Source organism: Nuphar pumila, chromosome 11 (genome assembly GCF_984573655.1).
Source record: "Nuphar pumila chromosome 11, dmNupPumi1.hap1.1, whole genome shotgun sequence".
NCBI lineage: Eukaryota > Viridiplantae > Streptophyta > Magnoliopsida > Nymphaeales > Nymphaeaceae > Nuphar > Nuphar pumila.
The window spans coordinates 1,228,942-1,252,104 of record NC_143259.1 but is presented as its reverse complement, the minus strand read 5'-3'; the positions used below and the strand labels follow the sequence as shown (position 1 = coordinate 1,252,104).

Below are 23,163 nucleotides of genomic sequence, written 5' to 3'. Positions count from 1 at the left end.
AAGATTCTTTTTTCGAAAAAGCTACATTCCTAGACATATATAAAATTTCAATCTTAGGATCATAATGCTGATATCCCTTTTGGTTGTCGGCATACCCAAAAAAGGCACAAGGAATAACTTTAGGAGAAAGCTTGTCATTTTTATTGGTTAATACAAAACATTTACAACCAAATATTCATAATTTAGCATAGTAAGTAGAGTGCTTAAAAAGTTTTTTAATAGGTGAAGTATTTTGTAACGAGGACGATGGCATTCTGTTTATAAGATAAACAACTATTAAGACAACTTCTGCCAAAAAAATCTTAGGCACATGGCCAACAAAAATCTTAGGTATATGACTGGCAATAAGCTACTTCTTCAAGTTTCAATGATGAGCTTATGTTTTCTTTTTGCTAAACCATTTTGTTGTGGTGTGTGAGGAAAAAATCTTTGATGTGTGATGCCATGAAGTTTAAAATAATCTTTAAAACCATTTGATACAAATTCTCCTGAATTAGTATGAAGTATAAAAATTTCATTTTCAAACTTTTTTTTAACCAACTTATGAAAATTTTGAAAATGAAAAAAACTTCATATTTATGCTTAAGGAAGTATATCCAAGTGTGTCTAGTAAAGACATCCACAAATATGACACAATATGCATATCCACTTTTAGATAATACGGGTGCTACACTACAGACATCCGAATGAACTAACTCAAGTTTTTTTAATGAAACAAAAGTTTCGTCATTGAATGGTAATCTCTTTATTTTTCTAAGAACACAATCTTCACAAGAAAAATCGTTAAGATTAATTTTTTTTTCAAATTTAGAAAATATTGGATTTTTAAGACATTTGGATGTCCAAATCTTTTATGCCATACATTCAAATCTAATTTTTGGACATTACAACAAAAAACATCTTTGGGTATTTCTAAAAAATCCGTATAGTATAGCCTTCATTCTTTATGGCCTTCCTCAATTAGCTTCCCTGACTGGTAATCCTGCACCAAACATTCATTTGAAGAGAAAGAAATGTTACAACCATAATTGAATATTTGAGAGACAAATAAAAAAATTATGTTTAATTTAGGAATGTGTCAGATCTTTTGAATAAAACACCTTTTTTATTTTGGAAAATCCTTTTTAAAATTCCATATTCCTTCAGTTGGAGAGATGTACCATCTGCCGTAAAAACATTTGACACACTTGAGTTATAATATTCAGATAATATATTATAGTTTGGGGTCATGTGAAACGATGCACCGGAATTGAGAAGACAAGGAAATTTATCGGAGTTGGATAAGGATGAAACACCAACTCTAGTTGAGGAAGATGCTTCTTTTGAGAAGAGGTTAAAGAACTTTCACTAGTTGAGCTAAAGACGACATGCTTCTAATAGATGATTGTTGGGATGTGAGAATATTACTTGACTCTTGTGGAGAGCCTGCCGAAGCAACCTTTTTTTGCAGATGTCCCTTTTAGCTTAGGACATTTGGGTTTTGTGTGTTTCGGTTCATGACAACAATAACAAATAATATTCTTTCTATATAGTTATTTTCTTGTTTTCTATAATGACGTGGTTTATATGCACAAACATAATTTTCCGGTCTAGAAATGGCTAAGACCGAGTCATCTTCATTGTTTGCCACATGATTTTTCAACCTATTTTCTTCGATACTCAACTCCTTTATAGTGTCTTCAATAGAGAAAACTTTTCCTCTATGAAGAATAAACTTAGTTCCTTCACACTCGGGTCTTAAACCATTGATAAATTGATAAAAGTGCTCTGCATCTATTTGTTTTTGGTGAAACTCAATATCTTATAGACAATTTCATTTTGGCTCTAAAAGATTTAATTCCTCCTAAAGTTCAGATAAGTCATTCTAGTATTCTCTAATACTTTTTTCACCTTAGGTCATAGTCCAAACTTTATCTTGTACATTACACACATGCATAATATATTTAAGAGAATACATTCTCTTGATATACTCCGAAGCCTTGTTTGCATGTTTGAATTTGGCAATGATAGAGCATTTTTTAACATCCACACTACTAATAAGCCAAGATATAATTTTGACATGACCCATTCTCCATTCTTTTCACTTCTTCTCATAGTTGGTAACAACTTTGGTTTTTTCACTTTCGATTTGTGGAACCTCTTTCTCACGTTTTACCTTGGTGATAACTAACCTGGGTTTTGGATTAGACCCATCTACTAGTTCCCACAACCCTTTTCCCCAAATAAGGTGCTTTATAATAGAAGCCCATGTTATATAGTTAAAATCATTGAGTTTCACGGTTTGAATGGCGACATTTTCATTGTCATCCATTTTACAAGGAATGGGTAGCGAGAAATAAAGAGAACAAGAAAGGAAAGAAGAGAGAAAAAAGATGAATACAAACACTCCACCGATATCACGCAAGCACTTAATCCTCTAAACGATGCACAATCACAATCTATAAGCACATGCACAATCACGAACTCACGAACACTCCACCAATGTCTCAATCAATAACACTTGAATGAGAATAAAAAAGAGTCAAGCTTTGATATTATGTAAAGATTTAAAGAATCTTCAATCATGAACCAAGAGATCACCAACTCCAACTTGGGTGGATAACCACACAAACACACTCACAAATCCCACGAAGGGAACCATAAAAAGTGTTATCAAGTAACGCACTCACAAATCCCACAAAGGAGATACACACAATAAAGCAAACGATATAAAAAATATATTTTATTCAATAAAATAAGTGTGCAAAAAACTTACTTTACAAAGGAAAAAACACCCCTATTTATACACAATAGAGGAAGAGGAGAGAGCTAAGAGAGAGAGAGAGAGCACAAGGGAGAGAGAGACCTCCCAATGACTAGAATTCTAGCCGTTGGGAGCAATCAACAAGTTTGACTTGGTCCCATATTGTCTCATATATATTATATATATATTTATATACAAAATATATAATATATATTTACAATATGAATATATAATATATATTTACAATATAAATATATACATAAAATATGTATATAAAAATATCAATATAAGTATATATTCATATATACATATATGCTATGTTATATACATAAATATGTACAATTTAACACTTTCCCTCAAACTTACAGGATAATTGAAAGTTTACTTAAAAGGAAGTGAAACCTAGGAGCAGAGAGAGGTTTGATAAAAAAGTCCGCCACCTGATATTTATATGTCACATAGGGCAGATCAATTGTTCTTTGAAGATATTCCTCTCGAACGTAATGGCAGTCCATCTTAATGTGCTTTGTTCTTTTGTCAAAAATATTATTGTTGGCAATATATATAGCACTCTTGTTATCACAAGACATCTTTGACACTCCTAGAATCTTTATATCCGTATCTGCCAACATCTTTGAAACTCCTAGAGACCTCCGTTGTGGTAGTAGCCATGACTCGGTACTCGACTTCAGTTGAGGAGAAAGAGACCTGTTGTTTTTTGTACTTCTACGAGATCAATGATTTTCCTAAGAAAACATAAAAGCCCGTGGTTGAGTGCCGATTATTAGGATCACCTCCCCAATCTGCATCAGTATATGCAACTTAGTTTAATGAAAATGAGAAAAACATGAACATGCTTATAGAAATTGAAGTTTTAAAAATCTAATAATACACAAAACAACTCCCATGCGAACAAATGTGAGAACATGCTAAAATTGACTAGCTGTGTGTACAACATGCTATATCAGGTCTAATAATTTTCAATTAAGGAATCACTCCGATAAGCTTTCTATATGGAGTTGGATAATTCAGAGGCTCCCCATCATCAATTTTCATTTTGACGTTTGTTACTTAAGGAGTGTCAACCTTCTTGTCATGTGATATACCATGTAAAGATTTAAAGAGTCTTCAATCACGAACTAAGAGATCACCAACTCCAACTTGAGTGGATAACCACAAGAGCGTTCTCTAAAGAGCACACTCACAAATCCCACGAAGGGAACCACAAAAATGTTCTCAAGGAACACACTCATAAATCCCACAAAGGAGATACACACAATATAAAAAATATATTTTATTCAATAAAACAAGTGTGCAAAAAACATACTTTACAAAGGGGAACACACCCCTATTTATACACAATAGAGGAAGAAGAGAGAGCTAAAAGAGAGGGAGAGAGAGAGCACAAGGGAGAGAGGGACCTCCCAACGGCTAGAATTCTAGCCATTGGGACCAAGTCAACAAGTTTGACTTGGTCCCATATATATTATATACAATATATATATATATAAAATATTTACAATATAAATATATACATACAATATGTATATAAAAATATAAATATACATATATATTCATATATATATGTATATACTATACTATATACATAAATATGTATATGTACAATTTAACACTGTTATCAGTGTCTACAATTGAGAGCCACTATATGGTGAAAGGGGTATTAACAAAAATATGGATTGTTGTGGTAAAACTGCTGTTTATCCTGTTTTATGACATGGTTTTTCAGATTTTACTCTATGCAGATCTCTCAAGTTTCTTTATGTATTACATGTTTATTTCCTCTATGCCAAAAGGTTAAAATTCCTTTAAGCAATATCAGACAGAGAACAAGCCCTAGTTCTTAGGTCCAAGTCATTTAGCCAGATATTTTCTTTGGCATTGTTATCCAAAAGTAGGGGTGGCAAAACCTGACACGACCCGCCAACCCGCCTCTTAGGCGGGTTTGGGTTGGGCTTAAGCCAACCCGTTTAATAAACGGGTCGACCCGCCTAACCCGTACGGGTCGGGGTCGGGTTCGGGTTCGGGTTCGGGTTGGGGGTATGCCAACCCGCCAACCCGGCTGACCTGTTTAATAAATGGGTTAGGCGGGTGGGTCAACCCGCCAACCCGCCCACCAACCCGACCCGCCAACCCGCCCGCTACCCGCCAACCCGTTTCCCCGACCCAACCCATTTATTAAACGGGTTGGCGGGTCATGTCGGGTTACCCGTTTATTAAATGGGTCGGGTTAGTGTTTGCCACAGCCGACCCGTTTAATAAACGGGTCGGGTTCGGGTTGAGGTATGCTGACATGCCGACCCGCCAACCCGACCCGCCAACCCGACCCGATTGCCACCCCTATCCAAAAGTTGCTGGATTTCAACATGTTGCTTTCCTTGAAGTGACTAAAGCAGTTGATTTCAAGTGTAAGACATGGACTGACAATGTTGTAATTGTACATGTTATAGCAAATGTATCATTGACTCTTTATAATTTTGACACAAAGGATGGTTCAAGGTGTTCGACTTTTCCATATATGCGAAGTACTCTATGCTTAGTTGTCATAGGCGCTAGGCTGGGTCTTGGCGGTGCGCCCCTAAAAAGACCTAGGAGGGGCAGAGGTGGTTCCTCAAATAAAAAAAATTAAAATATCATACAAAATATGGGAACAAACTACTAAAATTAATAAGAAACATGTATACAACATAAAATCAATCAATAAAAAGCAATAACATGTCGTCGTCGAACACTGTAAAGCAATTATATTTCATAACCTGCTCAAACAAATTAAGAATAAATTAACAATTATACAAATATATCTTTATATATACAATGCATATTCGTTTTCACAAAAATATTGCCAACAGTAAATTCATAAGCAACATCAGAATCAAAATAAGACGATAACAAGAATAGCCAGCAACAATTGCGCATCGAAATCAAAATAAGACAATGAAAAAATCATTGTATAAATATATCTTTATATATGCTATGCATATTCGTTTTCACAAAAAAATAGCCAATAGTAAATTCATAAGCAACAAAACATAGCTAACTGATAGTTCTAAGCGTGTAAGAGCAATTAAAAAAAAAATCAAATAAGACATAAAACACATCTAAAAACAAAGAGAGAAATAACAAGAAAAGGGAGACTGAGACCGATAGACAAAGACTGAGACCAAGAGAGAGAGAGAGGTTGACCTTCTTCTTCCTCTTCTGCCCTAGCGAGATAGGGGTGAAAAAGTGGAACGACCTAGGCTTCAGCTTAGGCGGTCACAGCCCAGGCAACGCCTAGGTGAGCTAGGCGGTTATATAGGGCCCCACCATCCAAACCTGGTCGCCCAAGCGGTGGGGCTGCGCCTAGGCGCCACCTTTGACAACTAACTCTGTGAAATGGAAAGAATGAAAAATTATGTTAAATAAATCGATAACATGAATCATCCACTGATTCTTCTTCACATGATCTTGTTATGGAGTTAGGCTATGGTTACTTACCTGCTAAACCACTTTTTGAGATGAAAGAGAAAATTGGTATCTTTGCTGCCATGTGAAGTGGAACAATGTGATAAATCCCAACCATGGGAATTGTAAATAGGAATTGGGGTAATTTGGTCAATAGTCACCTATATCGTTAAAGGTAATTTCTCGGCGAGGGTATTTCTTGGAGAGATTTTCAAAAGTTGATAAATCTTAGAAATATCTTGGGAGTTTAAAAAATTGAAGAAAATATAAATAACAACAAAAATAATAAGTTTTGCATTATTTTTCTTCCAAAAATATAAAAAATATGTTTTAAAGGTTTTAAAATATAGAATAAACAAAAAAAAATAGGAAATGAAAACTTAAAATGAAATAAAGAGTTTTCCCCCAAAATAACGCGATATTATCATGATATTTTTCCTTTGGCGATATTTTAAAAATATCGCAAGATACTACATTTAATATCCGGTATTTCTGGCGATATTTTCAAAATATCGCCAATATCACTGACAGTGATTTGGTAATAATGATATATGAGTTCTCATGTTAATATGTTGGATCCTGGACCTTGAGTCACTAAAGAATGGGGCCAAAAGGTATCCGGTCCTATTGGGGAAATGCAATTAGGGTATTAAATAATGCGTTGTGATAGGGCGGTTTCTTTTTGTCAATGTGTCTTCGTATGAATGAGAACATGGAGGTGCCCTATCTCGAATAGGGTCTCTTTTTCTTTCACCCACTTTTTCTTCTTCTTCCCATCTTCCCTTCTCCTTCTCCAACCAGCTTGAGACTCCCGAAAGGTTGAGTTTCGCTGGTACTCGATTGCTCCTTGCTATTGCCCTCAATTAAGAGAAATAACTAATCTAGGGCAAGGGAGAAATGACCATTCTCAAGGGTTCTGATAGGAGTCCTTCCGATTCCTATCACAATGTGTGGTAAAGTCCAATGTGGTGGAAATTAGGGATATGTTGCTTATGATGTCACACAATTTCTTTTAATTTTCTTATTCATTTTCATTGCTTTCTTTATTCCTAGAGCAGCATTATGGATATGTTTACATATTTTCTACGTATTAAGAGTGAAAGGTGGATGTTGATTTGTTCTTGATGTATATGTGCTGTTAATGCTGCTTTTACTGTGATTTTCTAAAGCCACCAGCAGTATTGTGTGAACCATTGTAACTGTCATCTGGTTTGCCTTTTCTCTTGGAATGTTATTCTAGCCCTTGCTCCTTTTGAGCATTCAAATTGTTTCATGAATTTTGGACTACTTGTGCAGATTCAACCAGAGGGAAATATGCATTGCTCTATGATGCAAAGATTGGCTGACAGGAACTCATGTGAACCAGGGGGCGGTCTTGTGCAATTCGTTAATAAGCTTTATGAGTATTGGCATGGTCATTGTAATGCTGTTGTAATAGATGATCAGGTATACTATCCTCACTGGAATAGATGATTAAGTATATTATCTTCAGAGCCCATCTATTTCACGACCTTTGTTTTTAATGTAGTTATGATTGCTGGTCCGGGTAACTTCCCACTGAGGACCTTATTGTGACGTTGTGAACAAGTTGGGAATTTGTTATCAGGGCCTGGGTTTTTAAAGTTTTGCTGGCTTTTATTGGGATCTGGACTTCCATTTATAAAAATCTTATGGTGGAGTTTCATCTTTGGGAATTTGTTAGTTTCTCAACAAATACAATCTGTGATAAATAAAAATGAAATGAAGGCCTTTTGGTTACATCTGTCATAATTAGAGTGTGTTGCTGATCAGTGCTTGTCTGTCTGGTCTGGTCGTGCACTGGATGATGAGTAGATCTTAGAGTTCTCTTGATACATACATACATACATACATACATCAACCTAATGAAAAAACAACATATCTGTTTACATAACTTCTGCTTAAAGGTGGCATGAATCATATGTCAAATATTGCAACAATTCCATTTTGTCTCGTACTCTCCCTCAAGTTGTACATCTGGTGGCATGTAAAACTTGCTTCTCAAATAATTGAATCTTTCCTGGGAGAGACTTTCAGTAAATATATCAGCAACTTGGTGAGTTGGTTCTCTCCTCTGAGTTGACAAATGCAGTTTTTATTTCTTCTCCTACCTTTTCTCAGACAAAATGATCTATAGGGAATGTTCTTGGATTTATCATGAAAGACTATTTTTACTGTGAGTGCTAGAGCAGTTCTGTTGTCAAACAGATACAAATTCAGGCCAGCTGTGGGATGACATTATTATTGTTGTAAAACCTGCAAGTTCTGCCTTGATTGGTAAATCTACCTTGGCCTCAGCTGCCTTGGGAACTTCAAACCTTGTTATTATCAAATAAAACTGCATACGGCACTACTAGTTGGCTTTGTACTGGAAAACAATGGCTCATAATGCAAAAGAACTGACCTTCTTTGTGCAAAGGTTGGGTATTAAGATCTCAGTGATCTACTAATCACAAAATTTTTGTATTCATCTCCTTACACCGTAACACGTGAAGGGATATAGACTTCATCATATTCATTTACTGGATTTTTAATCATTGCTAATTGATCGGATATATTGTTCTGGTGAGCCAAATACTGAGAGACAAATCTAATTTCCTTCTTCCATTCTAACTGTGCCTGTCTTAGATGCAGATCTATTTTTCCTTCCAATCTAACTGCCTATCTCTGATTCATGTCATTGGCGTGCAAAACTTCAGTGTGGGGTGGTTTGTTTCATTCCCATCAATAGGAAAAGACTCCATGTGAAAGGCATCCCATGATGAGAAGGTCATCCCATCTGTGAAAAAATGCATATGTAAATCCATTCAGAGGGGTGGTGGTGTGTGGACTTACATAGTAAATGAATGGTCAACGTGAAACCCATGATGACTGTGGGTCTCACAGGAAAATTGGGTTGGCATGTTTGTTTCACCTCCATATGTAAATGGAGGGTTTCATTTGTAAACCCCCATTTTCATGTGTAAATTAGGTGAAACAAACAACCCCTATATGAATTAGGCAAGTCATGGTCTGTTGGCAGTTTTACAGCTTGAGAAAGAAAGAATCTCTGTGGAAGAGTTGCATCTATCCATCCTACCTATCCTTTGCCCACGAAAGATCCAATATAAGGAAGTAGAACTCATTCAAAGTACAAATTATTATTGTTTTTGTAACGATCTCAAATTATAACCTTTAAAAATGCGGAATAATTTTTTTTTCAATGCGAAAACTTTCCCAGAGATCCGGAGTCCTCACAGTTCCAATTTCCATTGGATAGCCCAAACACCACAAACGAACTTGCAACTATCATCCATAAGAACCAAAACAATTTCTTTATTTATGAGTAAGAGTAAATTGTAGAGACAATGTTTTATTTGACTGAAAGTAAAGTAACAACTAAAAAAAAAGCAAGAAGGAGCCATTATGTCCCCTGCTGAAGCTGACAAGCCTAAGTATGGTGTCAGAACCGAAATTTTGAGCACAACTACTTCTAAAGAAATCAGGCGAAAAGAACATGGATAAGATTTCATGTAATGATTTGAGTGAGTGTAGATATAAAAATTTGCAGAATCTAAATAACTATTCATGCAACCAGTTACATATGCTAAGCAAAAATAAACAGTAAGGCATAAGCATAGACAAGAACTTAGTAATAAGATCTTTCAGCATGCTTCTTAGGAAGTAACTAACATACACCCACCATTCTATCATGATTTATAGAACAATTCAATTATGCATGCAATGCATGATTCCTTTTTGTTATCTTTCATTTAAGTTCCATCTTTCCATATGCATGCCCTATTAAATGCACACAACTTTAAGTTCTTTTTTTAATTACCGTTGCCCGCAGATACACTAAATGGGTAAAATCTCCGAGGTCAAGTAGGTTCCTAGGGTAGCTTAACACACAATTTGTATTTTATTACTGGGTTCCAACTTAGCCCTCAACCGAATCACCTTCGGAACATTAGACCTCCACATCTAATGTCGGGGACACAAGAGACACCCCACGCCCACATGTGCCACTTCTTTGGTACCATAAACAACAGCTGTGTCAAACACACCACTCCCGGGTAAAGTGACAGACTCTCCCTAAAACCGTGGCTAGGAGAAAAAACCTCAATATTGGGTTCAGGGGACAAAATTCCAGCACACAGAGTTTTTGTTTCCTCACAGTCTCCCCAAGACCGGATCTCTAAGATTTTCATACTCCAGATGAGATATCCCAAAACGTATATTACATTGTTCTTATTCATTATATTTTTATTAAAGTTAATTCTTTAAGTTTGCAACACCATATGCAAAAGTAAAGTGAAAACTCGCATCCTTCCTTGCGGGGACCCCTACGGAACTCCAGCCCGTATAAACAACTAGAACAGTGTAGTAATATGCCAAACCATCTTATGTGGTTCAAGTGATGCAATTAAAAACATATGTGAAAGGAAACCATACCCACGGCTCTCCAGGCCGATGATGGTCCATTTAGGCCATCGATGCACCACATAATAAAACCAAAGTAGTATTTCATTCATAACACTGGGCCAAAGTGCCAAAAGCATGTGCACTATGCAATCATAAACCCAAACATATGCATTTTCACTATATGTGGTACCTACTTCATATACGTGTATTAACCAATGCGCATTTCTTTTGAGTGTGTGAGTGTACATGTGCAATTTTACATATTAATCAAGCGTACATGTTCAAGAAGAATTACTAATAACTGAATCATGCTCACACTCATGAGTACCATAATCATAACAATAACAGTTACATAACCTTCTTAGAAATAACATTCCAACTTGTTCTTGACACATAGATAGGTGTGTGTAGGTTTCAAGATTTTCCTTTATTCATATCAGAATTTAAATCATACACATCCATGACAACCAATATACCAGCCTTTAAACCACTCATAGAATTCTGAACAAGAATATAATGTTCAGCTAGAGACAACAAGGCAAGTCACAGTATGTATAAAATCCAGTTTTATGTGTCCATCCTTCTTAAACAGGGTATGATGACCCCTTATTTTACATGACTGAAAAATTTCAATTATGACTTAATAATCCACATCACATATTACAAATATGTGCTTAAGCCACACTCAAGAACCAACTTGAGATACTTTCAAGCAACTCGTGATTCAAATGATAATCTGTTTAACCAAACCAACTATATACATGTGCTGCAAGAACATAACCAAAAAGAAAATCTCCAGCATAAGCAATAGTTTCAGCTATTACTCATGAATGGATTTAGTGTTATGGATAACACTAACCATGACCACCATATTTAGCTTAATGCGCAACACACATTCAAGCTGTTTACCTTCACACTTTTCATGTCAGAATAGCCCACATACACAGGAGTTTTATTTTCTGTTTAGCACTGGAATAGCCCACAGAATGTGGGTACCTAACAAGTATTTTCCCAGTCAGCATTTTGGTTAATCACTATACAGAGTTCCCCAAAACTAAATTATTCAGGAAAAACCCAAATCAAGTGTCTACTAAACACCCTAAGCTTCAGACCTTGACTACTAATATGTTTACAGGAAATTCTTCAAAAATATACATGCTTTAATGATATAAGACTGTGTAAGACTATACATGATCACATGAACTCAGATTAACTAAATTCTGATAGTTAAGAAAATGAATAGAACTCAAGTCTGATAACAGGTAACTAAGACATATGTATTCAAATTGAATATCAATTAATAATCACACAGGAATAGATTTGATATAACCGATACATTAACATAGTCTTTTTATTATAATATAGATTCTGGTTTAATGACAACACAGAGTTTCGTAGGGATCAAATTTAATCACAGCTCAAAAAATCATAGGTAATTGAACTGGATGCCAATCTACAATGTAATCATCAAACCATAACATAGCAAACAGTTCTACACCTCTTAAAACACCTGAAATTTTTAATCCCATAGCATAAAAAGATCTGTCTAAAAGAAACTTCATAACGATTTATATTGTGCGATGCACATAATGCACATCGTGTAACCTGCCTAAGTCAGGTTATACATGACTCTCCCTATGCACATTCAAGATAAATAAACCCATGCCCTAAGTTGTATACCTAAACAGAATTCAAAACAACCTAGATTCGAGTTATCAGTTCCAAGATCGAAAACCCCCAAATTTTATTTTATTTTGATCATGGCAGCCGAATCCATAGCAAAAAATCGAAACCCTTCTCCTTTTCCAGAAATCCAACAAAAACAAAAATACCCCTCATTAGGAAAAATCTGAAACCCCCAAATCATAGATTTGGGGTTTTAGGTTTAGGGTTGACAAAAACCCCAAATCCTCCCCTCAAATCCACACATGGAATCGAACCCCTGTTCGATCCCTCACCCCGATTCCGAGAAGACCCGTACCTTTTTGAAGATTTTCCGGCGATCGAAGGCTGGAGACGCGAGTACAGAGCCGCGGCTGACGCTTCTCGTGACAGGGCTGCTCACTGTGGCCTTCAATGGCAGCTGGTAGCCCCAGTTTTCCGGCGTGCCTTTTTCTCCGATGCGCACCCAACTCGACAGTGCGAGAGGGAGAGAGACGGGAAGAAAGAAAGAGAGAGAGAGAGAGAGAGAGAGAGAGAGAGAGAGAGAGAGAGAGAGACCCTCTCCACTGCCCTTTATCACCCAAAATCCCCTCCCCTCTTGCCGAGAGGCGCGGGGTCGGTTACGCTCTGCGTAACCCCCTGCCCCTTTCTTGTTTATCTGTTTCAGATTCTTGAAAGCAAGAATCGTGCCCTAAGCACGATTCCTGTTTTAACGCCCCTTTCCTTTTTTTTATTAATTATTTATTTAATTAAAAATTTATATGATAAGTATAATTTAACACCCCATTGTGGGTTATTTACGGATTCTTTTATGGATCCGATAACGGTAACGGATCTGAGGCCAAAATTGCATATTTCGTAATATTTCGTAATATAAACAAAATTTATTAGCGAAATTTTTTGGTTTTTACAGTTTTTCAATTTGATGGCAATTTTTTGGAAAGGATAGCTGTTAATTCAATGTTTGTGGAGCTTGTAAAGTTGGCGGTCCAGCAAATCCAGATATATGATCAATTGAAGGTGTGTGAATGGCAGTATTTGGTTTAGTGAAAGAGAAAATAAAGAAAAGAAGAGAAGATAGATAATAAAAAGCAAAAGAAAAATGAGGACACTATGAGAAGAAGAAATTGAGATATGATTAGATGACAATGAGATTTGAATGAATCTGCATGGATCCGAGTAGATCTGTTAATCATCCCTGAAAATATGAATTGAATTGTACAAGAGGCTGAATAGGCTGAATACCAGATAGGATGTTGGTATCAGTTGAGGTATTTTGCTGAATGTACACAGGTCTGATCATATCTGTTAATCAAGCCAGAAAATATGAATGTAAATGTAAGTGGCTGAATAGGCGGAAAACCAACCAGATCCAGGTGGATCTGTCAGTTAGCCCAGAAAGGAGGCATCAAGAGGGATAACCAGGAAAAGAAAACAAGGAATAGAGTAGAGCACAAATGTATTATAAGAGAAAAGACACAAATGGGATCAAACCTAAGATTTAAGAGAGAGAGAGAGAGAGAGAGAGAGAGAGAGAGAGAGAGAGAGAGAGAGAGAGAGAGAGAGAGAGAGAGAGAGAATTTGTTAATGTGAAAGCAATCTTCAGTGCCAATGAATTTTGTGTGTGGGGCGACACCCCAATACTACTACTTATATCCACCCTAATTAAGCTTACTAATAAAAGGCCAATTCATTTGATATAAATTACAAACATTTCCACCATTGACAATATTACGACACCACTTATATATGTTTCTATTGTTTACAGAATTACCACTTAAATGTGGTATCAATGATATGTGAAATATTGCAGCAGTGCCCTCAGTCTAATATTATTCTATGTCAGGCTGGTCGGTAACTTGTAGGGTGACATCGACCATTTGTATAGACTTTCATGTCTATAAAACACTGGCATTTCTTGGTAACATATGGCATCACCTGTTGGAAAACCAAGGTTGTCAAACTGGGAGGTGAAAGCAGGAAATAATACGGGAAGCAGGCTTCAGAAGCAAGGCATTAAAGGTTTTAAAAGCGAGAAGCTAGAAATCAATTTGCCTGTGAAATCTAACAAGAAGGAAATTAGAAGTAAAAATGCAATAAAATGAGAAAGACTTATGGATTTTGTTTCTTAACTAGTTGAAATCTTTGAGTTTAAATGTTAACAAACTAAATAATACATGCAATTACAGTATTATTAACATTAACATTTGGCTTTTAAGTAGCATGAAACTTATTTGATATATTTCATTTTTCTCTTGATGAGTGCATTGCCAGACCTAAAATATTTAGTTATCATACTAAGTGGGCCACTAGCATTCATTAAGTTGATAGAGTTTTATATTAAAGAACAACTCAAAAGTTAGTGGATGCCCAAAGAAGGGAAGGGAAATATTCTAAAACCATAAATTAATTTTACTCTTATGGTTCTAACCCTTTTCAGGATAGACATAGGATAGATCCTAGAATTAAGTGGTGGGCACTGAAAGGAGCTAAACAAGGAATGTTTGTAGAGCAAGTAGTTAAGGAAGTTGATTGGTGTCTCGGCGAGGATTCAGAATCAATGTGGAATAAGATAGCGAGTGGCATGAGAAAAGTGGCTAAGGAGGTATTGGGTGAGTCTAAAGGCGGTGCACCGCTAGGTAAGGATACATCATGGCGGAACGAGGATGTCAAATTAGCTATTAAGGTTAAAAGAGAGTGTTATAAAAATCTAAGAGTCGTGATAATGAGAATTTAGAGAAGTATATGATAACAAAGAGGGAAGCTAAAAAAGTAATTCGAAACGTGAGGGATAAGGTATATAAGGAGGTTTATGACAAGTTGGATACCAAAGAGGGCGAGAAGGATATTTATAAGCTTGCAAAGATGAGAGATAGAAAATCGAGGGATCTGGGTATGGTTAGATGTATCAAAGATGAAACGCAAAGGGTTTTAGTCAAAGATGAGGAGATTAAGGAGAGATGAAAATATTATTTTGATGAGCTATTTAATGGAAGTCATGCTCAGGATCTTGGAGACTTCTCCATTCCTTTTCATGAGATGAATCGTGATTTCATGCGCAAGATTCAAAAGAAAGAAATTGTAGAGGCTTTGAAGAAAATGAAATCAAGAAGGGCAATTGGCCCATATGGTATACCTATCGAGACTTGAAAATGCTTGGGAGAGAAAGGTTTAGAATGGTTGACAAATCTTTTTAACAAGATTTGGCGGACAAATAAGATGCCTAATGAGTGGAAGTAGAGTACTTTGGTGCCTCTATATAAGAATAAGGGTGATATACAAGATTGCACAAACTATCGTGGTATAAAACTCATGAGTCATACAATGAAACTTTGGGAGAGGTGATTGAGTCTAGGTTGAGGAAGATTGTCATGATATCAGAGAATCAATTTGGTTTTATGCCTGGAAGATCAACTATGGAAGCTATACATCTTCTTAGACAACTTATTGAGAGAAATAGAGAGAGGAACAAAGATTTGCATATGGTTTTATTGATTTGGAGAAGGCATACGATAGAGTACCTAGGGACGTTCTCTGGTAGACAATGATGAAAAAAGGTGTTTCTCTCAAGTACATTAGTATAATTAAAGATATGTATGAAGGAGTAGTAACCAATGTCCGCACTTGTGGAGGGGTGACAACCAATTTTCCTACAACGGTTCGGTTACATCAAAGATCTGCTTTAAGCCCTTTCCTATTTGCTATAGTGATGGAATAGCTTACGAGATTAATTCAAGAAAATGTGCCGTGGTGTATGTTGTTTGCTGATGATATTGTTTTGATTGATAAGTCTAGAGCTAGGGTTAATGCTAAGTTAGAATTATGGAGACAGACATTGGAAGCAAGATGTTTTAAGTTGAGTAAGAGTAAGACAAAATATATGAAATGTCGGTTTAGTAAGCAACGAAGTAGTGATGGGAGTGTAGTGAAGTTTGGTGAGCAAGAAATACCGGTGGATGATTGTTTCAAATATTTGAGATCTATCATTCAAAAGTATGGAGAAATTGATGGAGATGTAAATCATAGGATAAAGGTTGGGTGGATGAAATGAAAAAGTGCATCTGAAGTGTTGTGCGATCGTAGAATGCCATTGCGGTTGAAGGAAAAGTTTTATAGGACGACTATTAGGCCCACTTTACTATATGGTACAGAATGTTGGGCTGCCAAGAGACATCATATTCAAAAAATAAGTGTAGCTGAGATCCGTATGCTTAGATGGATGTGTGAAAATACAATAAAAGATAAGATTTGGAACAAGGAGATACGTAAGAAGGTAGGCATTGCACGGTGGTTTGGACATATTCGGCGAAGGCCTAACGATGCTCCAATTAGAAGGATGGAGAAATGAGAAAATATATTAGTTAAAAGAGGTCGGGGTAGGCCTAAAAAGACTTGGATGGAGATGATAAGAAAGGATGTGAATTAGATAGAAATGATTGGAGGAGAAGGATTCATGTGGAAGACCCAGAATGATTTTCTTTGTTGGTTCATATCGCCGACCCCAATTGTTTTGGGATGAAGGCGTAGTAGTAGTTGTTGTTGTTGGTTCTAACCCTTTTCAATTAAGATTGTTGTTTACCTTTTTTTAGTGCCAATTATATATTTGTTTTAAAAACTGAAATAAAAAAGGCCTGTTCGTGAATATCACGATTTTCACCGTGAGAATCGAAAATTTTCAAAATCTAGAAATTATGGTTGAAGGAAGCAGTGAGAGGAAGCACAGAGAAGTGCATAGAAAGTGATGTGGACTTGGTGAACACCGATCTACGATACAAGATCCAAACGAATCTTAACACGCGCAGAAGCTTTCACGAAGAGGAGTCCGAACATGACTCGGGGAAGTAGGATTTTCGAGACCTATGCGCTCTGTTTCGACATAGGCGGTCCAAAGGAAAATTGTGCGTGACACACCCCCCTTTCCAACGAATCCAAAATCACTGGATTCAGATCAGAGGTGTCTGTTTCACGGACTCGGGACTAGGACTGACAAACAAGCCTATGACAAAATTTCAGACACTGCGGACAGTTTGTTCGAAGAGGTTTTTGACCCGTCAGACAGTGGAGTTTGCGAAAACTACCAACTGAGAAAACGTAGGTCAGATCCAGACATTTTCAACGAACTAAGATTTGGATTTTTCTGAGTTTTCTATGAGTCACTACGAATTTTTGAATTTTGGAAATGGGAGGTGATAATGACAAATGAATTAAATTTCAAACTATTCGACATCAGTAAAAAGACTGATATTTTTGAGACACCTAAACGAGTATTCAACTATGACTCTGAACACGAAAGTTTTAGATCTAGGTTCTAGTTTTCCACAAAAGCAAACAAATTAATTTTTCATGCAGGGAATCTCAAGATAATTTAAAAATACCGAACACCTCCAAGTGTGTTCTGAACCAAACATGTGACAGCGGAATCCTATCAGACCGAGACTTTGGCAGCACTTTTCAAGGGTCCAGAAGACCGATTCATGCAATGGCCTCAACTATAAAGTTGTAGATAATCGTCTTAGCTTTCCGGGAAGCTAAAGAATGCCAGAAACCGATCAGTATCGAGACCGATGCGATCGTTTCCTTGGAGTCGTCCTTGACAACTCGAAATTCGGGAATTCGGGTTTTGACAGGAAACCGAGTTATGTAATATCAAATAGAATTGGATATTTCTTGTGAGCAGCAGAACCATTCAGTGACATAAAAACTTAGAAAATTGCATACCAACTACAACCAATGATCTACTTGAAACTTACATCCAATAATCAACAAGAAACGTAGAAAATAACAATGAAATATAAGTAATGAACCAACAAATTTTTTTTCCGGATGAAGATGACAATGGGATGTCGCTGGGTAGCAGCCAATACCAAACGGAGGTTCACGAACTGCAGGTCGAACACTCTCTATGAAGATCAACAATCACGAACTCAAGTGCTTACATAACAACACCTCAAGATCGGTCTTCTCAAGAGCACTTTCTACACCAAGGAACTTCGAATCTTCTTTCACTCAAGGAGTTTCTCAAAAATTAGCCACCGATTTTTTTTTGTTTGATAGATCAAAGAGCAACCCCCCTTCATTAATAGCCTTGGAGCTTGGGGAAGAGCTACATTAAAGAGGAAAATGGCCTTCCCAGGCATAGCACAACCCACGATTTTGACTAGGTTGTATTTGGCCAAGAGTCGTTAAGTGACCAACAACCATATTGACTTAGACTAGTCAAGGTTGAAATTTGAATGAAGGCCAAGATGGTCCACTCCAAATGGCGTCAACTAGGGCTCTATTGAAATGGATTGAGATCCGGATCCAGATTGCGCAACAAATTGGATCCTGTACAAAAACGCATTAGAAAAATGCAATTATGAAAAATAAAAAACTACCTGCGTTCCCCATACACCCTCTAGTGCCACAAAAGAATCATACAGGGTACCAGAACTATCCAGATCCGTAGAATCCATCTCCTAAAAAAATTACATGAAATAAAGATTGTCGACAAAATATCCAAAAATATGATTCCATGAAGATGCAATGGAATCAAAGCATCTAGCAAAGGAACACGGCGAACATTGACTAAACTACAGATCCACTAAGACAAGAGATGTCCTGCAAGCGTGTGGATCACCTTGGGTAGCGATGCCCAGATCAGGTCTGAAGAGTTCGATTGAGATCCAACTCCACTTCTGAATTCTGAATCTCTGGATGCTCTGCATTTGAAAGTGTGAGAGAAAGTGTGGGAGTCTGGGAGACATACGTGGGGAAGTCTCGGGGAAGAAAGTTATCATCATGTTTTAGAAGCAAAACAAGGAAAAACACTTTCCACATATATATTAGGTGCCTCATGTAATGCTATTGGAAACTGTACCCGTCCAATCTGTTGGATGATACTGGTCAAACTGTCAAATAAATAGCTTTGCTTGGTCAACTTACATTGGGGTTTAAAATCTACCTATCCATTTGTGAAATGAAATGGGGGATCTTCGAAACACGAGCTTAGATTAACAAGGGCAAGTGTCAAGAATGACACTAAAGCATAACCCTTAAAAAGGGTATAACTGGAAACAAAATAAAAATAAAAATATATTCTTTATTGATATGAAAAACCAATTGCTTAAGAAGCATTGGAGTAAAATACAAGAGGGGCTGCACCCCTTTATATACACAGCTGAAAGAGGACTCAATAGAGCTGTTGGGCACAGTCCAACAGCTCTATTTAGAGCTGTTGGAATGTGTCAGTCCAACAGCAGTCCAACAGCTCTATTGCTAGTCAAGTCTGGATAGGACTTGACTAGCAACAGTCATTCTAGTTCAAACTGACTAGATGACATAAAGACAAAAAATAAAAATAAAGGAAAAAAATTACAGAAATGAAAAATGTATTTATATATATAATAATATAATATTATTATATATACATATATGTACAGTTTTACATTTTAACACTCCCCCTCAAACTTACGGTACAATGAGCGAAAGTTTGTCTAAGAGAAAGCGAAATCGGGGAGCAGCGAGAGGCTTTGTAAAGAAGTCGGCTAACTGATATTCTAAAGTGACATATGGCAGATCAATTATCCCGTGTAGATATTCCTCTCTGACGTAGTGACAATCCATTTCGATGTGTTTGGTGCGTTCGTGGAATGTTCTGTTACTGGCAATGTAGATCGCACTTTTGTTGTCACAACACATTTGTGAAGCCTTTGTTGCTTCAACTCCCATGTCAGCAAGCAGTCGTCGGAGCCAAACTACTTCCATGGTCGTGGTTGCCATGGCTCTGTATTCAGCTTCGGTGGATGAGAGAGATACCTTCTGCTGCTTTTTACACCTCCACGAGATTAATGATTCCCCTAAAAAGACACAAAAGCCAGTGGTTGAATGTCTGTTATTGGGATCACCTCCCCAATCAGCATCAGTATATGCAATTAAATCAAGAGAAGAGGAGGAAGATAAGAAAAGTCCTCGTGAAAGAGAGGACTTGATGTATCTGATAATACGCATGACTGCTCCCATGTGAACAGAAGTAGGAGCATGTTGAAATTGACTTGCTGTATGAATAGCATGTGCTATATCTGGTCTGGTAATGGATAAATAGGAAAGTGCCCCGACAAGCTGTCTGTAAGGAGTAGGGTCTGCAAGAAGTTCTCCATCATCAATCTTTATTTTAACATTAACAACTTCTGGAGTGTCAACTTTCTTATCATCAGTAATACCAGACCTGAAACAATATCAAAAGCAAATTTAGTCTGAGATAATAAATATCCTCTAGGAGAATAAGCAACTTCAATGCCTAAAAAATATCTCAACAAGCCCAAATCAATCATTTCAAAATGAGATTTAAGAAGTGTTTTGATTGTTTCAACTCCCTGTTTATCGCTTCCGGTGATGATCATATTATCCACATAGAGAAGAAGCACAATGATCTCTGCATCAGAATTCTTAATAAACAAAGCAGTGTCAGTTAAACAGAATTGAAAACCAATATCAATCATAACACGACTAAACCTATCATACCAAGCTTTTGGTGCTTGTTTAAGTCCATAAAGAGCTTTTTCTAAGCGAAGGACTTTACCCTTAGGAATACTTAGACCAGGAGGGGGTTCCATATATACTTCTTCAACTAGCTTTCTATTTAAAAAAACATTTTTGACATCCATTTGAAAAATAGACCATTTTTTGATAGAAGCTAAGGCAATTAAGGTTCAGACAGTAGTCATACGAGCCACCGGAGCAAAGGTTTCTTCATAATCAATCCCATATTCTTGGGCATAACCTTTGGCTACTAAACAGGCTTTATATCTTTCAAGAGTACCATCACTCTTGGTTTTAATTTTATAAACCCATCGACATCCTATAGTTTTCTTCCCTGGAGGAAGATCTTGAATATTCCATGTAGAAGCCTTTTCAAGTGCATCTAATTCAGCTTTCATGGCTTCTATCCATTTGATATCATTTTTTGCTTGAAAATATGTGGATGGTTCTTCATATGAGTGAATTAATGCAATAACTGCCCTATATGTGGGTGAGAAAGACTCGTATGATACAAACTTTCCTGGAGGCCTCGAGATTCGGGATGATTGTCTAGTTGGAATGTTAGAATATTTCTCAAGTGCACATTGGAGGATTAGACTCTTGTCGCCTGGAATATTGAATACTAGTATCTCTATGAACTTCTTCATTTTCAACATTAAGATCAATAATTCTTTGATCATCATCAAAGTTACAGTCAATGTCATATTCATCAGATGTTGATGTTAGATCTAGCAAAAAGGAGTACTCAGTGACGTCTTTTAATTTTCTAAAATCAAAGAAGCTCTCCTTTTTAAGAAAGGAAACATTTCTAGACACATAATTTATTATTTTTGAAGTCAAAACATCTATAACCTTTCTGGTTTTCAGCATATCCTAAAAAGGCACAGGGAATCGCACGAGAGAAAAGTTTATCATTTTTGTCAATAAATATGAAACATTTGCACCCAAATATTCTTAGTCTAGAGTAGTCTGGAGAAATGTTCATAAGTTTTTCAATGAGAGTGATATTTTGTAACGAAGAAGATGGCATCCTATTAATGAGATAGGTGGCAGTTAAGGCAGCTTCTGCCCAAAAGTCTTTCGGGACTTGATTTGCTATTAATAAAGTCCTAGTGGTTTCTATAATATGGCGATGTTTTCGTTCTGCCAGTCCATTTTGTTGAGGTGTATAAGGACAAGATCTTTGATGTGTGATGCCATGCAATTTAAGATAATTTTGAAAATCTGTGGATAAAAACTCTCCCCCTGAATCTGTGCGAAAAATAGTAATATCATTTTGAAACTTGTTTTTAACCATATTATGAAAAGTTTGAAAGTATGAAAATACTTCAGACTTATGTTTGAGAAAGTACATCCACGTATGTCAGGAGAAATCATCGACAAAAATAACATAGTAAACAAATCCTCCTTTAGAAATTACTGGTGCAGGACCCCAAACATCCGAGTGTATTAGTTCAAGTGGTCTTTAAGAGAAAAAGGTTCTGTTCTGAAATGGTAATCTTTTCATTTTGCCGAGAATACAATCTTTACAATCAAATGATTCAGAGTTACAAAATTTCCTTAGATTTGGAAAATGTTGGATTTTGGCTATATGTGGGTGACCAAGTCTCTTATGCCACAGTTCCAACTCTATTTTTTGAATATTATAACAAAAAGCTTTCTTCGACATTTCCAAAAAATCCATGTAATAGAGTCCTCCTTCTCTATGGCCTTCCCCAATCAGCTTGCCCGACTGACGATCCTGTACCCAACAACCATGAGAAGAAAAAGAAATATTACACCATAATCAGAAATTTGAGATACAAATAAAAGATTTAAATTTAATTTGGGAACATGTCTAATTTCTGAAATAATTTTTTTTTTTGTTTTATAAATTTTTTCAAAATTTCCTATTCCTTCTATTTCAAGAGAAGTCCCATCAGCAGTAAAGACATTTGACACACTTGTTTTATTTTTAACACATTTGGATAGACTTTGATTATTTGGGGTCATATGAAAAGATGCACCAGAGTCAAGAAGCCAAGAAATTTTACCTAGATCAGAGAAAGATGAGGCTGCTGCGCCGGTTGAAGCTTCAGATGAGGAAGAGGCACCTTTGATGAGAGGCTGAAGAATCTACTTTAGTTGGTTCAGGGAAACTGGTGCATCCTGATCTTTAGGCTCCGATCCAGCAATTGCAGTTTTTTTTTCTATCAGCTCCTTAAGTTTGGGACATTGTGGCCTGTAGTGTCCCGGTTCATGACAGTGATGACAAATAACTTTCTTCTTATCATAGTCACCATTTTGTCGGTTAAAGTGAGGAGGCCTATATGATCGAACATGATTCCCTGGTCTAGACATGGCTAAAACGAAAT

At 36.5% G+C, this 23,163-nt stretch overlaps 1 protein-coding gene across 3 annotated transcripts in view; it reads left to right on the top strand.

Moving 5' to 3' along the window:
* The window catches only part of LOC149821564 (uncharacterized), a 119,026-nt gene that overhangs the window by 26,797 nt on the left and 69,066 nt on the right, over positions 1–23,163 (top strand). For all 3 annotated transcript variants that reach the window (XM_089981573.1, XM_089981572.1, XM_089981574.1), the window contains one exon: positions 7,502–7,651. In XM_089981573.1, the coding sequence (XP_089837699.1) occupies positions 7,502–7,651 (150 nt within the window). The remainder of the gene's footprint in view (positions 1–7,501; positions 7,652–23,163) is intronic.